We start from the raw sequence: 20,409 nt of genomic DNA on the forward strand, positions 1-20,409 counted from the left end.
CAAAAGCTACTAACTAAAATACAATGTCTAACTAACTAACAACAATATAGGTGTGTATAGGAGGTGTATGTGAGCAAAAACGCTAGGTAAATGACCACAATAGAGCTCTTGCTAAGCCAAAGCACAAAGGAGCAACTCTCTCTCTGTACAAGTCTCAGGCAAGCACGGAGAAACGGAACATGGCGGCCGCTATTTATAGGGTAGGGGCTGGCCAGGGTCCCCCTCTGTGATTGGCTGCCGTCAGAGGGCCTGGGAGCCCTCTGATTGGCTCTAAGGACATCAATCTGGGCTATGACGCTATTCGAGCTCGGTACCGAGCTCGAATAGCGCCGTTTTGCTCGAATAGCTCGAATAGTGAATGGGCTATTCGAGTGTACTCGAATAGCCCATTCGAATAGCTACAGCTATTCGGAGCTCGAATACCGAGCTCGAATAGCTGGAAAAGAGCTCGAATATTCGAGCTACTCGAATATTCGAGCTCTGCTGAGCACCACTGTTTGTGACTCGTGCAGAGCTTGGAGGGGGTGTGTAAAGCTTCTGCCAATGACAAGCAGTGCTGCACATTCCACACATTCCAGCCTCGGCCCGACAGACACGACAGAGGAAAGGAGATAAGATTTATTACAGAGACAGTGCAAGTAGGAAAGGCTGCAGTAAGACAGGCCACATTAGTACAGGTATAGGAACTTATAGGGCAGAAGAAATCAGGCTTAAAAATTTTGTTACAGAGTCTCTTTAAGGGGCTATGGCCGCCAATTGGCCCATGTGGTAAAGCAAAAGCAAGGTGTAAAAAAATAAAGTACACCTAGCAAAGGATGGTTTCGATCCATCAACCTCTGGGTTATGGGCCCAGCACACTTCTGCTGCGCCACTCTGCAGTCTGCTTACATTTGTGTACAATCTTTAAGTTTAAGAAGGGTACATTAGTTGAAATAGTTACACTACAATCAGGGCTGGATTTCTGGCAAGGCCAACCTAGGCTGTGGCCTAGGGCGCCAGATAAATCAGCCTAGTTTAGGGCGGCTGAGAGGCAGTATGCACTTGTATAGTGTGACAGCAGCAAAAAGGATCAAAGAGCCTAACCGCGCTAATCATTCATGCCGATTGCAGACCACCAGCTTTTAAGTCCTGACTCCTCCAGAGTGCTTTTTGCAAGCAACAGCCAGACCTTCTCAGTTTGCAGCCGCCCTGTGTGATTGCAGATAGCAGTGGGCGGCCGCGGGCAGGCTGGAGGGTCTGTGCTCATTTCGTCGGTACACCGGATCTGACGTGCTTGCTGGCTGGGCATGAAAACACGTGGCTGGCGGAGGGGGGAGAGTTGAAAGATCCCAGCAGCAGCGAGGCAGAGCAGTTGCTGAAACGAGCAGGCATTGTGATGGCACAGAGTAGCCTTGGAAGCCCGGGGACTAATTCATATACACGGAGACTTGTTCCTTCATGGATGCAGGCAGTCAGCTTGTAAAAACGCGCACAGACGTGTAGAGCAGTATCTATGCTTGCTGCTACCTCCAGTCTGGCTGGTTTGGTACGTCGGCTTCTGCTCCCCGCCCCCTGAAGCATCACATGGGGGAGATCAGAAGCAGATGTGCAGCGACAGGCCTATCAGCTGCTGATGAGATGGACACTTTGCTAATGGAACGATACAACTTCCTGGCTGTTGGCTGCTTCTGTGTGCGTGTTGGGTAGGCATGAATGTATTTGTAACAGACAGTGAGTGCACACACGCAGGAGCTAGTAGCCTATGAACAGTGACTGAGTGTCCTAGACTCCTAGTACAGTAAGAGTAAGTAGTAACAGTAAGTACAACTAACTAATTACAATAATCAATCAGTTATCAGAAGGAAATAGAGTGTGTGTAGTGTGTACACAGACAGTGAGTGCACACACGCAGGAGCTAGTAGCCTATGAACAGTGACTGAGTGTCCTAGACTCCTAGTACAGTAAGTAGTAACAGTAAGTACAACTAACTAATTACAATAATCAATTACAATAATCAATCAGTTATCAGAAGGAAATAGAGTGTGTGTAGTGTGTACACAGAAAGTGAGTGCACACACGCAGGAGCTAGTAGCCTATGAACAGTGACTGAGTGTCCTAGACTCCTAGTACAGTAAGAGTAAGTAGTAACAGTAAGTACAAACAACTAACTAATTACAATAATCAATCAGTTATCAGAAGGAAATAGAGTGTGTGTAGTGTGTGTACACAGACAGTGAGTGCACACACGCAGGAGCTAGTAGACTATGAACAGTGACTGAGTGTCCTAGACTCCTAGTACAGTAAGAGTAAGTAGTAACAGTAAGTACAACTAACTAATTACAATAAGCAATCAGTTATCAGAAGGAAATAGAGTGTGTGTAGTGTGTGTACACAGACAGTGAGTGCACACACGCAGGAGCTAGTAGCCTATGAACAGTGACTGAGTGTCCTAGACTCCTAGTACAGTAAGAGTAAGTAGTAACAGTAAGTACAAACAACTAACTAATTACAATAATCAATCAGTTATCAGAAGGAAATAGAGTGTGTGTAGTGTGTACACAGACAGTAAGTGCACACACGCAGGAGCTAGTAGCCTATGAACAGTGACTGAGTGTCCTAGACTCCTAGTACAGTAAGTAGTAACAGTAAGTACAACTAACTAATTACAATAATCAATCAGTTATCAGAAGGAAATAGAGTGTGTGTAGTGTGTGTACACAGACAGTGAGTGCACACACGCAGGAGCTAGTAGCCTATGAACAGTGACTGAGTGTCCTAGACTCCTAGTACAGTAAGTAGTAACAGTAAGTACAACTAACTAATTACAATAATCAATCAGTTATCAGAAGGAAATAGAGTGTGTGTAGTGTGTACACAGACAGTGAGTGCACACACGCAGGAGCTAGTAGCCTATGAACAGTGACTGAGTGTCCTAGACTCCTAGTACAGTAAGTAGTAACAGTAAGTACAACTAACTAATTACAATAATCAATTACAATAATCAATCAGTTATCAGAAGGAAATAGAGTGTGTGTAGTGTGTACACAGAAAGTGAGAGCACACACGCAGGAGCAGCTAGTAGCCTATGAACAGTGACAGTGAGTGTCCTAGTACAGTTACAGTATATAACTACAATACTAATACAATCAGTAGTAAAGGACAGCAGAAATACTGGTATAGAATAGAGAGAAATAAACAGAGGACAGGAGGACAGCTGCCCACACAGGCAAGGCCCTGAGGCCTAAAGCTGTAAGCCTGCAGCAGCTGGCCTGTCTCTATGTAACACAAAAGCTACTAACTAAAATACAATGTCTAACTAACTAACAACAATATAGGTGTGTATAGGAGGTGTATGTGAGCAAAAACGCTAGGTAAATGACCACAATAGAGCTCTTGCTAAGCCAAAGCACAAAGGAGCAACTCTCTCTCTGTACAAGTCTCAGGCAAGCACGGAGAAACGGAACATGGCGGCCGCTATTTATAGGGTAGGGGCTGGCCAGGGTCCCCCTCTGTGATTGGCTGCCGTCAGAGGGCCTGGGAGCCCTCTGATTGGCTCTAAGGACATCAATCTGGGCTATGACGCTATTCGAGCTCGGTACCGAGCTCGAATAGCGCCGTTTTGCTCGAATAGCTCGAATAGTGAATGGGCTATTCGAGTGTACTCGAATAGCCCATTCGAATAGCTACAGCTATTCGGAGCTCGAATACCGAGCTCGAATAGCTGGAAAAGAGCTCGAATATTCGAGCTACTCGAATATTCGAGCTCTGCTGAGCACCACTGTTTGTGACTCGTGCAGAGCTTGGAGGGGGTGTGTAAAGCTTCTGCCAATGACAAGCAGTGCTGCACATTCCACACATTCCAGCCTCGGCCCGACAGACACGACAGAGGAAAGGAGATAAGATTTATTACAGAGACAGTGCAAGTAGGAAAGGCTGCAGTAAGACAGGCCACATTAGTACAGGTATAGGAACTTATAGGGCAGAAGAAATCAGGCTTAAAAATTTTGTTACAGAGTCTCTTTAAGGGGCTATGGCCGCCAATTGGCCCATGTGGTAAAGCAAAAGCAAGGTGTAAAAAAATAAAGTACACCTAGCAAAGGATGGTTTCGATCCATCAACCTCTGGGTTATGGGCCCAGCACACTTCTGCTGCGCCACTCTGCAGTCTGCTTACATTTGTGTACAATCTTTAAGTTTAAGAAGGGTACATTAGTTGAAATAGTTACACTACAATCAGGGCTGGATTTCTGGCAAGGCCAACCTAGGCTGTGGCCTAGGGCGCCAGATAAATCAGCCTAGTTTAGGGCGGCTGAGAGGCAGTATGCACTTGTATAGTGTGACAGCAGCAAAAAGGATCAAAGAGCCTAACCGCGCTAATCATTCATGCCGATTGCAGACCACCAGCTTTTAAGTCCTGACTCCTCCAGAGTGCTTTTTGCAAGCAACAGCCAGACCTTCTCAGTTTGCAGCCGCCCTGTGTGATTGCAGATAGCAGTGGGCGGCCGCGGGCAGGCTGGAGGGTCTGTGCTCATTTCGTCGGTACACCGGATCTGACGTGCTTGCTGGCTGGGCATGAAAACACGTGGCTGGCGGAGGGGGGAGAGTTGAAAGATCCCAGCAGCAGCGAGGCAGAGCAGTTGCTGAAACGAGCAGGCATTGTGATGGCACAGAGTAGCCTTGGAAGCCCGGGGACTAATTCATATACACGGAGACTTGTTCCTTCATGGATGCAGGCAGTCAGCTTGTAAAAACGCGCACAGACGTGTAGAGCAGTATCTATGCTTGCTGCTACCTCCAGTCTGGCTGGTTTGGTACGTCGGCTTCTGCTCCCCGCCCCCTGAAGCATCACATGGGGGAGATCAGAAGCAGATGTGCAGCGACAGGCCTATCAGCTGCTGATGAGATGGACACTTTGCTAATGGAACGATACAACTTCCTGGCTGTTGGCTGCTTCTGTGTGCGTGTTGGGTAGGCATGAATGTATTTGTAACTGCCTGTGCTTGAATTCTGTACTGGACGTGATGAAAGTAGGAGGGGGAAGCAGTTGTCAGGGGGCTCAGTGCTGATCTTTGCCTCAGATAACATGCAGACAATCTCACTTGACTGACTTTACTGGCTGTATGTCTGCTGCAGTTGTGTGACAGATTCCTAATCCTTCCAGTTTAGGTTATAGAAGGGGACTGTAAGGAGGTAGGGTAAGGCTGCAGCAAATGCTCTCTGTAAGTGAATTGTAGGGAAGGGGGGTGGTGGATCATATTTACTTTCCTGCGGCTTCTTCCAGCACCCTGAGTCTGTCAGATCCCTTCCAAGCTGTAATTCTAATCCCCTCCAGGTTGCCACTGGCCCCTCTAAGAGATTTGAAAGTCACCCAGTGTCTGGCACTACTGCACATGTGCGGGCCCATCTGTATGTCTCCTAGATCAAACTCTAGATCGCAGTTCACAAAGTCTTATGCTGGGTACACACGGTGCGCTACCGCACTCGATGCCCTGCTGATTCCCAGACGCTCGATTATTTCCGACATGTCCAATTCGTGTTTCGATAGATCGTTAGGTCGATTTGGCATACTTTACATGACTATCGACCTAGCAATCATCAAAACGTGATCGGAAATGCCCGGAAATAATCGAGCGGCCGGGAATCAAGCGGGACATCAAGTGCGGGAACGCACCGTATGTACTCAGCATTAAACTGCACATGTACAGAACACACAGATCGAGGAGGTGTGCAGATGGGCCCACACATGCACAGTAGCCGTATCTTTTGGAAGAGACAGCAGCACAATGTAGAGAAACAGAACTGCAACGCTGGAACTGATATACTACTGGGGGCTAGAAGAAACCCCAATGTAAGTAAATCTGAACTTCCCAACCCTCTAGTATTCTTCTGTAAGTAGAGCTGGGGCGGACATAGGCCATGTAGTGGTACTGCACTTGGGCCCTATGACGGAGAGGGTAGGCTTGCAGCAAGGGGAAAAATTCAAAATGGGCTTTATATCTCAATATAAACTAATAACTATCCTGCTGATTTCCAAGTGTGACAGAGGGAGGAAGCTCTCAAGGCCTGCTCCTCCCCACCTGCTCCTTCATAGCAACACATCCGCCACATAAATAAATCCTAACTGCACAGCTTTCCACTGGCCCACTCTGTCAGTCACTGTAATGTGAGGGTGTCCAGGCCAATGGAAAGCCACACAGATCAGGTCCATTTATATGGCTGATGCATCACTAGGGAGGAGAAGTGAGCGTGCATGTGCTCAGCACTCTGCTGTAATCATATTGAGGAATCAGCCAGGTAGATATTAAATAAAAAAAAAAAGTGTATGTATATATATATATATATATATATATATATATATATATATATATATATATATATATATATATATATATATATATATATATATATATATCTGGTAAACATCTACTTATGTGCCTAAGAAGTAAGAATAGGTACAATACTGTAGTTTAAAAAAATTTAGTTCCATTCCACTCTAAAGAGGTTTAGAATGCTGTTGCTCATGGGGCGGCTGCTGATTGTTGGCCTTGGGTGGTAGAATGTTCAAATCCGGCCCTGACTACAATCTATGTTACAGCAAGGCCCTAATGACACTTTCTCTTAAGGGGCTATGGTGGCCATAAGCAGACTGCACAGTGGCGCAGCGAAAGTGTGCTGGGCCCATAACCCAAACCGCTGCTGGGCATGATTTCATTTTTGCACCTCGCTTTATCGCATGGGCAAAATAGTTTCCATAGCCCTGTAAGAGAAAGTGTAATAAGGGCCCTGCCATAACATAGATATTATGGTAGCTAAGACTACTCCTGGGCCTTTCTTGTAGTTGAAGAGATGAGTGAACTGTGACACCACACTTAAAAAACAAACAAACAAAAAAACAGCAAATAGAGAAGCTTCCCCATATTGGAGTATTGGATTTGGTAAAGTTTTAAGCCAATGTGTTGTAAGACACAAGTAAGCTTTAGGTTAGCAGGAATGGTTGCATGGCCACCTAGCTTTTCATCCTTCCCAGGCCAGCTAGGCTGGCTTAAGCCTGTAGTGTTGGTAGTATAGTGGTGAGCATAGCTGCCCTCCAAGCAGTTGACCTGGGTTTGATTCCTGGCCAATGTATGTGAGCATGCTTTTGACATCCTAAAAATCCCTGGAAGACAAGATCCTCCTCTGGAGGAGGAGGAGGGAGAATTACACTCTCTGATTGATGTGTACACATGCAGTAGTGTAGGCCTGCAATTTAGCATTTAATGTGATTTCTGCCCTTAAAACACTGCTTTGTGTGAAAACTAAATTTTTGCTGGGACTTTTGACGTGTATCCCAGTCAACCATGTCTCCCTCCAGGTGGTAGATGCCCTGAAACATATTTTCCATCACTTTTCTGGCCACCATAATTTTTTCTAATTTTCCAAGTTCGCCTCCCCATTGAAGACTATTGCGGAAAATCGGAGGTTCAGGCCATCTCTATTCTTAAACCTGGTGTGTGCATTAGATAGGAGATGGATGTGTAAAGTGCAATCTATCTAATCTGTCTGTCAGTCAAGCCAATGCAGAATAGCTAAATGAAGCGCAAGCTATTAGTAGCCGTAGTTTGCATTTTGACACCAGGGGGTTTAGGTCGGGAAGGTTAAAGTTAGTTGCCCACATAGGAGGTTAAGGTTAGGCACCCACCAGGGGGGGGGGGGGGGGAGGGGGGGAAGGGGGTTAAGGTTAGGCACCCACAAGGTCGGATTTATACTTTTTGTGCCCCTAGGCCAAGTATATTGTGGTGCCTCTTTTATGTGCAGCACCACCCCTCTCATTTCATGTGCTGGCGCCTCTTCCATGTGTAACATCCATATATGCAGACCATCTCATGCATAAACAGCTCCCTTGGGCACCAGTTTCCCTTTTCATGTGTTGCTGCCAATTTTCAGCCTCCTCTTTCATACATAGCAACCCCTCTTTCATGACCAGGTGCCCCCTTTGGCCGCAGCTGCCCAAGGCCCGAGCCTTTGTGGCCTTTCCATAAATCCTGCCCTGGGCACCACCCAGGGAAGGGGGTTAAGGATAGTCACCACTAACTATAAATTAGGTAGTAGAATATTGGTTAATTTACTGATATTCTACTACCAGCTATTTCCTGTGTTCTTTCAAATGAAAAAAAAAAGCCTGTGCCCATTATTAAATGTGTATTTTCAACACAGATGGGAACAAGGAGAAATGGAAGCTTTCCACTGTAAGAGAATATAATTGTGATCAGACAAGATTCCAGGGCAGCCAAACTTTAGTCAGTCCTAGAGGACAGGTGACTCTGTTACACACTCCAGTAAGATCATTGGCCAATCCCATCATTAACTCAGTTCACTTGTATGTCTGTACAGAGTTTAAAGCAATCCTGAAAGGACCACTATTGCGAAAAAATTGTAAAATTTAAGGGACAACTGTAGTGAGAAGAATATGGAGGCTGCCATATTTATTACCTTTTAAACAATACAAGTTGCCTGACAGCCCTACCTGCTCAGTAACACACAGTTAACTGTTTCCAGGCTCCAACAGCGTACACTGAACAGGACAGGGTCTTTAAAAAAACTCTCCATATCAGCCTGAGTTTATGTAGGCGTTAAAGTTAACCAAGAGTCTTATCTATTTGCCATACATGCCTCACAATCCTTGTAAGATCCCTTGTAATTAATGTATCTAAACTCTAATATTTGAAAAAAAAATCTCTACCTTCTTCTGATTGTATATTCTAACAGTCAACAGGAATAGAGTCTGAAGAAGGTTTACAAGCTGAAAGGTTACTGTTTTTCTTTTAAATTAGCCAATAAACTAGAGCAGTGATGGCTAACCTTGGCACACCAGCTGTGGTGGAACTACAAGTCCCATGAGGCATTTCAATACTCTGACAGCTCTAAGCATAACTCGGGGAGGCAGAAGCATGATGGGATTTGTAGTTTTGTCATAGCTGGAGTGCCAAGGTTAGTCATCACTGAACTAGAGCTTGTATTTTACTGACAAGAAATTTGGAATCAGGATATTAATCCTGATTCAAAAATTCCTGTCTGTAAAATACAAGCTCTATACACCAGCAGTGTTTAGCTACTAAGATAAAGAACTACAAACACATTGGGCTTAATTCATCAAGCTGCACTGCTAAAGCAGCGCACCTTAATGTGAAGGAGCGGCCACTATGCATGCCTAATATAACAGCGCTCGCTGCTATGTTACTATTTATAAGAAGACACACTCCTATCTATGGAAAGCATGTTCCTTACATGGCAGCGAGCACTTCTATGTAAGGCATGCACAGTGGCCACTCCTTCACATTAAGGTGCGCTGCTTTAGCAGTGCAGCTTGATGAATCAAGCCCATTGTTTCTCTCCCTCCTGCCTCTTCCCCCTTCCCTTGCTTGTAGAGTGGTTAGGAACAGGCTGAAGGCTGGAATGATTTGTCTGTGATCTGTCTCTACAGGAGCAGCTTGCTATCAAGTAAGGATTAAAGCATATAAGCAAACTAGCCAAGTACATCTGTCGGTAACTTTTCTTTAATAATAGCTTCATCATTTGGACAATCTGCTCTGCTCAAAAATCTGAGTTCTGTTTGTGATGTTTACATTTGGTTCCTATCATTGCTGAACTAGTAAGTCTTAATTTTACCACCTGAGTTTGGCAAAAAATATCGACAGCTTGCCATACAAACATTGATTTTGATTATCCAAGTGGGCCCCTCCAGCCAGCCATTGTGCCCCCTTTGTGCCCCCTCCCCAAAAAAAATTTGAAGCTAGAGCCGCCACTGTTTACGCCCATTAACCACTTAACGACCGCCTAACGCCGATAGGTGGCGGCTGGTCATAAATGGAATTACATGGAAACCTTTCCATGTCAGTTCATGAAGGGTGTCTCCGTGAACAGTCTGCGAGCCGCCGATCGTGGCTCGCAGGCTAATTGTAAACACACGTTTACATCATACGGCGCTGGCCCTAAAGGAGATCGGTGATCCCCGGCCTCTGATTGGCCGGGGATCGCCGCATTCTGATAGGCTGAAGCGTGTAAGAGGCGGTGCAGGACGGATCGCCGTCCTGCGCCGCCCAGGGGACGGAGGGGAGGGAGGGAAACAGAGGGAGGGCGGAAAACGCTGCGGAGGGGGGCTTTGAGGAGCCCCCCCGCAACACGCAGGCAGCCGGCGGCGATCAGACCCCCCTGCAGGACATCCCCCTAGTGGGGAAAAAAGGGGGGAAGTCTGATCGCCCTGGCTCAAACGCGATCTGTGCTGTGGGCTGAATAACCCACGCAGCACAGATCAAAAGAAAAGAGCCCGGTCCTTAAGTGGTTAATTTAAGTACCGCAGTTAAGTGAATATACTCGTTTCTCCCTGCAATTCCTGCATAGGATCGATGGTCAAATTTATGCAGCTTAAAAATGAATCTCATTGACCATCCCTGTATAGCACAGTTCCCCAACCCTGTCCTCAAGGCCCACCAACAGTACATGTTTTGCAGAAAGCCACATACATGCCCAGGTGAGGTAATTAGTGTCTCAGCAGAACTGATTAACTACCTCTTTGGATTTCCACAAAATATGCACTGTTGGTGGGCCTTGATGACAGAGTTGGGGAATGCTGCTTAGGATAATACATATGTGTTGGTGTAGAATAGAACATACAAAAACATTTCTAAATACTTTTTCTTATGGTGTCTTTGCAAAGGTCACATGATCTGACTGCAATATACTCCCCCTCCTGTTTGAAAGGGGTGTTGTCTAGTTGTCACTCACTCTTCTTACCATAGTTCTTTATGTGAGGTAAGTCTGACGGGAGCAGCAACCATTTTCCCTCCCTCTTATGATCCTTTTCTGGGCCATGAGATTCCACAAAGACACCGTAAAATGTAGGTATAAAATATATATATTTAGTTATTGTGACCCATAATTTAGAAATGCTGCTGGCCTGACTGTTGAGGTATAGATTGTTTTACTTTAACCTCCTTGGCGGTATGGACGAGCTCAGCTCGTCCATGACCCCCGGAGGGCGCCGCTCAGGCCCCGCTGGGCTGATTTTCATAATTTTTTTTAAAACACACAGCAAGCACTTTGCTTGCTGCATGTTGCGGACGATCGCCGCCGATGTGCCACTACAAGCCGCGTAACACGACGCCCCCCCCCCCCCCGAGACCACTGCGCAGCCTGGCCAATCAGTGCCGGGCAGTGCTGAGGGGGGTCATTGCAATCGTCGTCATGGCGACGGGGGAAGCTCTAAAGGAAATCCCGTTCAGAACGGGATTTCCTTATGGGTAATAGCGCCGGCGGCGATCGGAGGGGTGGGAGGGATGCAGAAAGGAGGGGGGCATCATGTAGCTAGTGCTAGGCTAGCTACATGATTTTAAAAAAAAATATTCAAAAAATAGTGCTATGCATCCACCCTGGCGCAAATAATAGAACGCCAGGGTGGTTAAGTACCTTTTACGCTTACCTTGTTGAGTTGCTTCCACCTAATGCACCTCATCGTAATGGCCATTAAAGTCAATGGAACATGACACAATTACCAGGAGGCAACTGACAGGCTCTAGATGATGCCGAAGCTGCATTGCTTTATCGCACACCGTGCACTACCCCGGAAGCAATGAAAGTCACTAGTATTTTTGCCACAATTCCGGTGCGCAGAGGCAGATTATTAAATGACCTACTTTCTGTCCAGCAGTATAAACGTGCCTGAAGGGTGTGACTTTTTGAAGGCAGGTTGCCTCCAATTTCCCTCTCCATGCAGTCTGCTGCATGTACTGTACTGTGTGTGTAATGGTGTGGTAGCCATTTTGCCGTGTGCAAATTGCATAACACCAAATGTAAAAGGAAGGATCATAATAAGTGCAAAATACTGAAAGCAAATAATCCATGCAGGCTTGGATCCAATATTTTTTAAAAAGGAAGTGAAAATGGCAGCCTATAGTTCAGGTTTTCTCTAACAAAACAACTCACTGGGATCATCGTATAGCTATTTCATTGACTCAGTGATCTCACAGAAAGCTAAAAATAAACACTGTTGATGAGAAATTAAAGAGACATCCTAAAATGTAGTTTGAAAAAACCTACAATGCTGCATGAAATTGCCTATAATCTGATCTAGTACAGCAGAGCAGTTTAAAAATGTATCTAAGAGCTGTGTGACAAATGGGACTTCAGTTCCCTCGTGCTGCTGACATTCATTGGTAGCTACATTTTGAGGAAAGAGAAATGTAAGAAAAATGCTGTTATTCTAAGCAGAACTCAAGAAACACTTATGTTCTCCACTACACAGGGATTTTGCCTTGCTACTTACGCTAGATGACCTAAATCTTGTGCTTTCGGAAGCCCTCCTCCCCCATGATTCGTGACTCATGCCTTAGTCTGCTGCCGCATGAAAGAGAAAACTGATAAAGATAGCAAAGGGAGAGAAAAAAAAGGTGATTTTGGAAAGATAACGAGAAAGAGAGATCTTCTGAGGACTGTTGTGTGATGCTGAGATTTGCACTGAGGATGAATAGGAAAAGAATATAAAAGGGGAGTTGAGAACAATAAAAACACAGCTAAAATAGATCATGGATATAGAACATATTTAAAAAAAATAAAATGATACATAAAAAATAAAGAATAAGGCATTTTAAAGTTTGGATTTAGGCAGTAATGCATTGAATGTCTCGATGGCTGATTTATTGCATTTAGTTTGGTGTATGGTATATCTTAATTCATATAACTATTTTCTGCACAATGCACTGACATTTTTTTTCTCATTTAAATTTTGTATGTAATTTGACTTGGCTGCTAATTTTAGGCAATCAAGGAACTCAGAATTGCCAAAATTTGCTTGAAGAGGCGGTATTGGAGCTTAGAAGACACTGTTAATGTTCCAACTGTGAAACCCTGAAGCTTTGTTCTTGATCTTCTTTTGATGTCTTGATATCTTATTATGCTTGCAAGGAATAACACACTTTATGCTGCTTATTGCATTCACTGATTGACTGATGTTTGCCCAAAGATGGTTTAAAATAGGCTTATCCTGAGAGCAATGTGGAAGCTGCTATTGCTGTCCTCCTACTCAAAATACTAATTTCCTGGATGCAGTGGATCTTCTGGCTTTAACACTCACCTGGGACAAGTATGCAGATCAGGGGATTTAGAGGAAAATGAAAACACGTTATTTATTTACATGAATGTTCCTGGTGAGGGATTTAGAAAAAATACTGCAAAAATAACCAGCATGAATCAGGATGCTATCATGGGATTAGCTTGTGAGCCCCTCTGAGGGGTAGCTAAAGGACAAGACTATATACTACTGTATTTTTTGGATTATAAGACTCACTTTTTCTGGGGGAAAAAAGTCACTGTGTCTTATAGTCCAAATGCAGCGAGTTCCTGACTTGTGAACACCTGCTAATACAAACCTTCAACTTGCCGCAATGTCGGGGACTCCCTGTACTGTGCCCATGCAGAGGAGGACACCAGGAGACAAACAGAGGACACAGGGGGACGCAAAGGGGCATAGAGGAGGACAGAGGCGGACACATGGGGGACACAAGGGGGACAGAGGAGGACACAGGGAGACACAAGAGGTACATGGAGGCGTGAGGTACAATGAGGGCATAATCCACAAGATGCCCCTTTACCATGGATGCACCAGGTTTAGTATATATTTTTCCCTGTTTTTTGTCCTCTTAACCTAGGTGCATCTTATGGTCAAGAGCGTCTTATGGTCCGAAAAATACGGTATATACTTGGTACAGTGCTGCGGAAGATGTCACCGCTATATAAATGATTGATAATAATAATTATGTTTTAGAATGTGGTCAGTAATTGTAGTGTCCATATCTTTCTCATGACAGGTTTATCACAAAATAAGTTGCACAGGGAAAGCTTTCTTAGGAGCATATCCTCTTGGACTTGGATGTGTGGAGCATAATAGTAGAATTAGTGGTCCCTACAACTTCTAGATTAGCACTCATTTCTGGAAAACAGCACTGATCTCCCTTTCAGAGCAAATGAATAAGGAACTGGGAACAGTCAGAGGGTAGAACAACTATATGCCGTGCCATTAACCCTACCCTGATACAGTAACTTTCCCTAATGTTAACTGATAACACTAGTACTGCTAATGGTTATCCACAATGACAATGCACCACTACTGAATATGCAAATTATCTCTTTATGCCCCTAATGTAAGCCTGGCTTCAGGTGTATAAAGAGAGAATTTGCATATTCAGTAGTGGTGCATTGTGGGTAGCCACAGATGTACACTTAAAGCTGAATTATCGCAAATACCTTCTGTTTTAAGAAGCCAAATCACACTGAGCATTGCTTTTAAGTAGGAGGGCTTTTCGGTCTCGTTTAGTCCCCCATATTTTCCTAGTGGTTTTGGGTCCTCCCGAGTTGACTAGGTATTCTGTAGTACTGGTCCGAGCCTTATCCCATAGAGCAGCACTTTTCAACCCTGTCCTCAAGGCCCACCAACACTGCATGTTTTGTGGAAATCCACAGGGGTAGTTAATCAACTCTGCTGTGACACTAATTACCTCACCTGTGCATGTTTGTGATTTTCTGCAAAACATGCACTGTTGGTGGTACTTGAGGACAGGGTTGAAAAGCCCTGCCATAGAGCCATATCAATCCCTGCCATGCACTGAGGAGGAACAAAAGTCTGAAACAGGCTGTCTGCATGTGGGGTTGATGTGGCTCTGTAAAATTTAAAGCTATCGGCTTGCAATACACCAGCGGTTCTGGATGTAAGCCTGGCTACAGGGGCATAACGAGATAATTTGCATACTCAGTGGCGGTGCATTGTGGGTAACCACAGATGTTTGCTTAGAGCTGAATTATTGCAAATACCCTCTGCTTTAGGAAAGCCAATCACAATAAGCATTGCTTTTTAGTAGGAGGGCTTTTCAGTCTCTTTTAGTCCCCTATACTTTCCTTGTGGTTTTGGGTCCCCCCCCAAGCTGTCTGGGTATTCTGTAGTTCAGTAACGGAGTCATTGAGCAGAGACAATGAAGCATTTAAAACTAAAAGAATTGATTTAAACATACAATAAAACTGTGAGCTATCAAAAGGAAAGTCATTTTTAGGAGAAGGAGGATAGATACAAAAGTTTATCTCATCAGTTTTTTTTCAGATCAGTATTCCTGTAAGCCAAGCATGGGAGATGCAGATCCTTTAGTACAACCGATTCAGAACATTTTATGGATGATTTACTCATTATGTTTATTTATGGAGTGTGTTTGTCACAGACTCACAGCCAGCCTGTGTGATTGTGTTGAGCTGCAGCATGTCATGTGAGAACATTAAATGAAGCAGAGTAAATTGTCAGGTGCTGTGCGATCATTCCAAATCTGGGTGGGGCGTATCCTCACAAGTTTGCCTTAGGCAGCAAAAAAGTCTTGTATCGGCCCTGTAAATAGCTGTCTCATGCAAAGACGTTTTCTCATATAGCTATATCTAAAACATGTATTTATACATAAGCTGTATGATAGTAATCCCATGCAAAAATGTTTTCTCACATATCTGATTCTGAGTCTGAGCAACAAAGCAATTTGAGCAATTTGTATTCATGATATGATGATTACAGGCAGCATGATTTATTTTTATTAGTTTTTAATCATGGTTCTATAGTGATTAATTAATGGTTATAATAAATGTGTTATTTCTTTGAATACTATAACTTGTGTGGTGCTGTATTAAAGGAACTTATCCCTCTTTCCTTGTTGCTCTACTTTATTGTCCTAGCACACACAACAGATAGTGTTGCGGAGATTTTGCCACTATATTGATTCTGAGTCTGACTGACTTTTATTTGTAATTCATGTTATCAATATGGAGATCATTTATAATATTTGTAATAAATATTTCTTGAATTGCTATTTATGAAAATCGTCAAATAGCAAAATGACTACAGTTCAAGTTGGTCCTTTATGAAGAGTTATATGTTGGGGCATCACTGGTTAAGAACCTAGTTCTGCTATTAAGTATATTTCTATATATGTGGGCGTGTCTAATCTAATAACAAAGTCTCAAATAGCTGGAAATGATTCGACTTCTTTAAACTAAAATCCAGCTATAGCTGTACAAACTTGTATGGCTATTGATGAAATGGTAAATATACTTCCTAAGGTAACAGTAAAAAGTCAGATTTAGTTGCTTGAACCAAGCATTTGGCAGCTCCGTTTCTCACATACAGATGAACATGTGAACGATCTGTATGTTTGTTTAATCCAAATATGTGTGCTGAGTGGGAGTTGGTAGACGTGATTTACCCAGTGAATACCAACAAAGATACGATTATTGTGTAATGCCATCTGGCATTACTTTAATCAAGCATCTGATTAAAGCACAATACACAGTTAATGTACACATATATACCGTAAGTAATTTTCCTGCCTGCTATTAGGTTTGTTGGGCCTCTTGCACACTGCAAGTGATTCCGATTCCGATTCCGCTTTTTAATCAGTTCTTACATCCGATTCAGAATAAGATTTGCAGTGTGCAGGGAGCAAACTGCAAATCGGAATCGGAATCGGATGTAAAAACTGATTAAAAAGCGGAATCTGAATCGGAATCACTTGCAGTGTGCAAGAAGCCTTATATTGTTAAAGTGAACCTTAAGTCAGAAAAAAAATGAGTTTTACTCACCTGGGGCTTCTACCAGCCCCCTGCAGCAGTCCTGTGCCCTCGCAGCCCCTCACTAATCCTCTGGTCCCCCGCTGCCAGCTAGTTTCGTTTTTGCCGTCAGGCCCGTCAGGACTGGCCACGCGTAGCTTTTTCCGCATTCTTGACTGTAATTAGCGCTATTGTGGGCCGCAACGCGTACAAAAATACGCGTTGCCGCATATTTATGCATTCGTAATGCGGCAACGCGTATTTATGTACGCATTGCGGCCCGCAATAGTGTTAATTACAGTCAGAAATGCGGAGAAAGCTACGCGTGGCCAGTCCTGACGGGCCTGTCGGCAAAAATGAAACTAGCTGACAGCAGGGGACCATAGGATTAGTGAGTGGCTGCGAGGGCACAGGACTGCTGCAGGGGGCTGGTAGAAGCCCCAGGTGAGTAAAACTCATTTTTTTTCTGGCTTAAGTGTCCCTTTAAGTATTAAGATCCACAAGACCCTAGCACTGTGTGTAGTAAAGCAGATGATTCATATAATGTATTTTTATCAACTTTGCAGCTTATTTTATCCCTTAACCATTATTTGAACATCCAGTCCATATGACCACATTTCTAACTCCCTGTCTACTGAACACCAGTGACTCTTGGTTCTATGCTGTATGGAGATCTATGTAGCCTAAGTAGCTTGCTGGCAAGGCAAATGAAGACCAAACAAGCAAAAATACCCATATAGTACAAAAGTCCATATCACAACCTAGTACTGGAAGGCCAATTAATCTACAAGTATGTAACACATTATAGTATGTACTGTATTACCAATGTGTGCAAAAGACACAGTATATGTCTTTGTTAGGCTATTATTGGACCTTTTTTTGTCCAGTAGGTCATAGGCCTGGGTATTTTCTTGTCTGGTTACTGGTCTGACTTTGCTAGATATTGCTGCCTGAACTAGCCCTACTGGCTTGGAACTGAACTCTAGGTCTGATTTTACGAGCCTGATGAAGGCCTGGCTTTTCTAGGTGGGTGATTTTCTGGATTTATTTAGACCTCTGGTATAGCTCTGCAGGGCTGGGCTGGTTTTGCTGAACTAGTGTGAAAGATATGTACATCCAGGAGTCGCTGCACCTGTACTTAGATGTTTCTCTTGAGCTCCCAATATATAATCTCCAGAAGACCAGTGGCCTAATCTAAGAAATAGTTTTTACCAAATTCCATAACAGTAATATGTTTATACAGTACATCTATATTTATCTGCATTAAAATAGTTACTCAAGTCACTAACTCATTTCCTGTTTTCTTTCTAAGGTATATCCATGCCAGTGCCTGTGTTTGGACTACAAGATGACAGCAAAGTGTTCCACCAAGAAAACTGCTGTTTGGCTGATGAACACTTTATCATTGTTGGCTCCTTTGTTGCATTTTTCATTCCTTTAACCATAATGGTGGTCACATACTTTTTAACAATAAGATCACTTCAGAAGGAAGCAGACCTATGTTTTAATAATCTGGGGGCAAAAGGCAAACTGGCTTTGTTCAGCTTCCTCCCACAAACTTCTATTTCTTCAGAAAAGCTATTTCAGCGTTCTCTGCAAAAGGAACTAGCCCCGTATGGTAGGAAGACTATGCAGTCCATCAGCAATGAGCAGAAAGCATCTAAAGTCTTGGGCATTGTGTTTTTCCTCTTTGTGATTATGTGGTGTCCATTCTTCATCACAAATGTGATGGCAGTGTTTTGTAAGGAATCTTGCAATGAGCATATCATGGAAGAACTGCTGAAAGTCTTTGTATGGATTGGCTACCTTTCTTCAGCAGTCAATCCCTTGGTGTACACACTCTTCAACCAAACATACCGCTCTGCTTTTTCCCGTTACATCCAGTGTCGGTACAGGGAAGAGAAGAAGCCTTTACAGTTGATTTTGGTGAACACCATTCCTGCATTGGCTTACAACTCAAGTCAACTGCAAATTGCACAAATGAAGAGCCTCAAGAAAGAGGGAAAAGTTAAAACAAATGACTACTCGTTGGTTAGTATAGGACTACCTGCTTTGGACAAAGCTTCGAACCTTGGAGGAGGTTCACAGAATGAAAATATTAGCTGTTTATAAGTGTGAGGCTACTGTCACTTTTGTATTCAGGATGGACTAGAAGATCAAAGTTTGCAACTTGAGCCTACAGAAAGAAAAAAGAAGACTACAAGTATTATGATGGATATCAGAGTAGGAGTTCCTATTCGAAAAAGTAGAAATATATCATATACATATATTTATTTTAAAATTGACTGCAAAGACAGAAAACTGTGGAAACTATATTACATGAGATAAAAAGCTTTTATATGAGGAATGCCTCAATTGTCTTATTGTACCTCAAAAAAAACGATTCCCTGCATCTGACTGTGAATGAGCACTTTAAATGGTCTGTTCTAGCATAGGACAACTATTCATGGGGTTTCCAATAGCTACTGTGCCTGTGGAGATGTACATTTTCAAGCTTATTAACCACTTAACATCTCAGTCGTTTTCAGCTTATGCATCCGAGCAATGTTCACCTCCCATTCATTAGCCTATAACTTTATCACTACTTATCACAATGAACTGATCTATATCTTGTTTTTTCCGCCACCAATTCGGCTTTCTTTGGGGGGTACATTTTGCTAAGAGCCACTTTACTGTAAATGCATTTTAACAGGAAGAATAAGAAAAGAAATGAAAAAATTCATTATTTGTCAGTTTTCGGCCATTATAGTTTTAAAATAATACATGCCTCCATAATTAAAACCCACGTATTGTTATTGCCCATTTGTCACGGTTATTTCACCATTTAAATTATGTCCCTATCACAATGTATCGCGACAATATTTTATTTGGAAATAAAAGAGCATTTTTTCCGTTTTGCATACATCACTATTTACAAGCTTATAAAAAAAAAGAGAGAGAAATATTTCATCTTTACATTGATATTTAAAAAGTTTAGACCCTTAGGTAAATATTTATGTTTTTTTTTTTTTTTATAGTAATGTTTTTTTTTGTTTTTTTTTATTAAACATTTTATGTGGGCATTTTTGGGAGGGTGGGATATAAAAGTGTTTAATTTGGGGAAAGATTGGTGTATTGTAATGTTTTTGAGGATTTTCTTGTAGTTTTACTTTTTGGCCACAAGATGGCAATCTCGATTTTTTTTACATGACGTCACTCTAAGCGTACAATGTACGCTTAGAGAGACACAGCTTCAGAAAGAGCGAAGCTTCCGAGAGAAGCTGTCGCTTTTTCAGCGGGGGAGAGGAATCAATGATCGGGCTCCATAGCCCGATAAATTGATTCCGTGGCTACCGACTCCGCGGCCGGGAGTGCGCGTGCACGCGCGCGATCGGCCGCGGGAGCGCGCGGGAGCGCGCCTGTCCTCCTTGACGTTTTTATACGTCAAGGAGGACAAAGTGGTTAAAAATAATGCAACAATGACCTACAAATTGTTTCCACACAAAACAATCCAATTTGGTAACACAACTAAAGAACAGTGGATCATTATTTATGTTTGTCATATTCATAAAGTGCAGTGATTCATTTTTCAGAAGTACACAATTTTTAAAGTCTCTTTTACAAAGTTTTTCTATGGTTCAGAAGGTTTAGATTATGTTTGCGCATTATTGGGTAGTCTCCTTGTATCCGTGACGTTTTGACTATAAAGTCATAACTCCATTGTAACATATCTATTGAATACTGTTTTATGCCTGTCTGTTTTGATTTTCAGATAAGTTCCTGCTGCCATTTTGCAAGTTTAATCCAATATCACTTTCCGAGTACTACTAATAAGTTAGCGGCCTAGCTC

At 43.1% G+C, this 20,409-nt stretch overlaps 1 protein-coding gene across 3 annotated transcripts in view; it reads left to right on the forward strand.

Moving 5' to 3' along the window:
* Nucleotides 1–19,375, forward strand: part of HTR2A (5-hydroxytryptamine receptor 2A) — a 197,535-nt gene extending 178,160 nt beyond the window's left edge. For all 3 annotated transcript variants that reach the window (XM_068265209.1, XM_068265211.1, XM_068265210.1), the window contains one exon: nt 17,893–19,375. In XM_068265209.1, coding sequence (XP_068121310.1) covers nt 17,893–18,692 — 800 coding nt within the window. In that variant the 3' untranslated portion in view covers nt 18,693–19,375. The remainder of the gene's footprint in view (nt 1–17,892) is intronic.
* Nucleotides 19,376–20,409: the final 1,034 nt, after the last annotated feature.

Source organism: Hyperolius riggenbachi, chromosome 2 (assembly GCF_040937935.1).
Source record: "Hyperolius riggenbachi isolate aHypRig1 chromosome 2, aHypRig1.pri, whole genome shotgun sequence".
NCBI lineage: Eukaryota > Metazoa > Chordata > Amphibia > Anura > Hyperoliidae > Hyperolius > Hyperolius riggenbachi.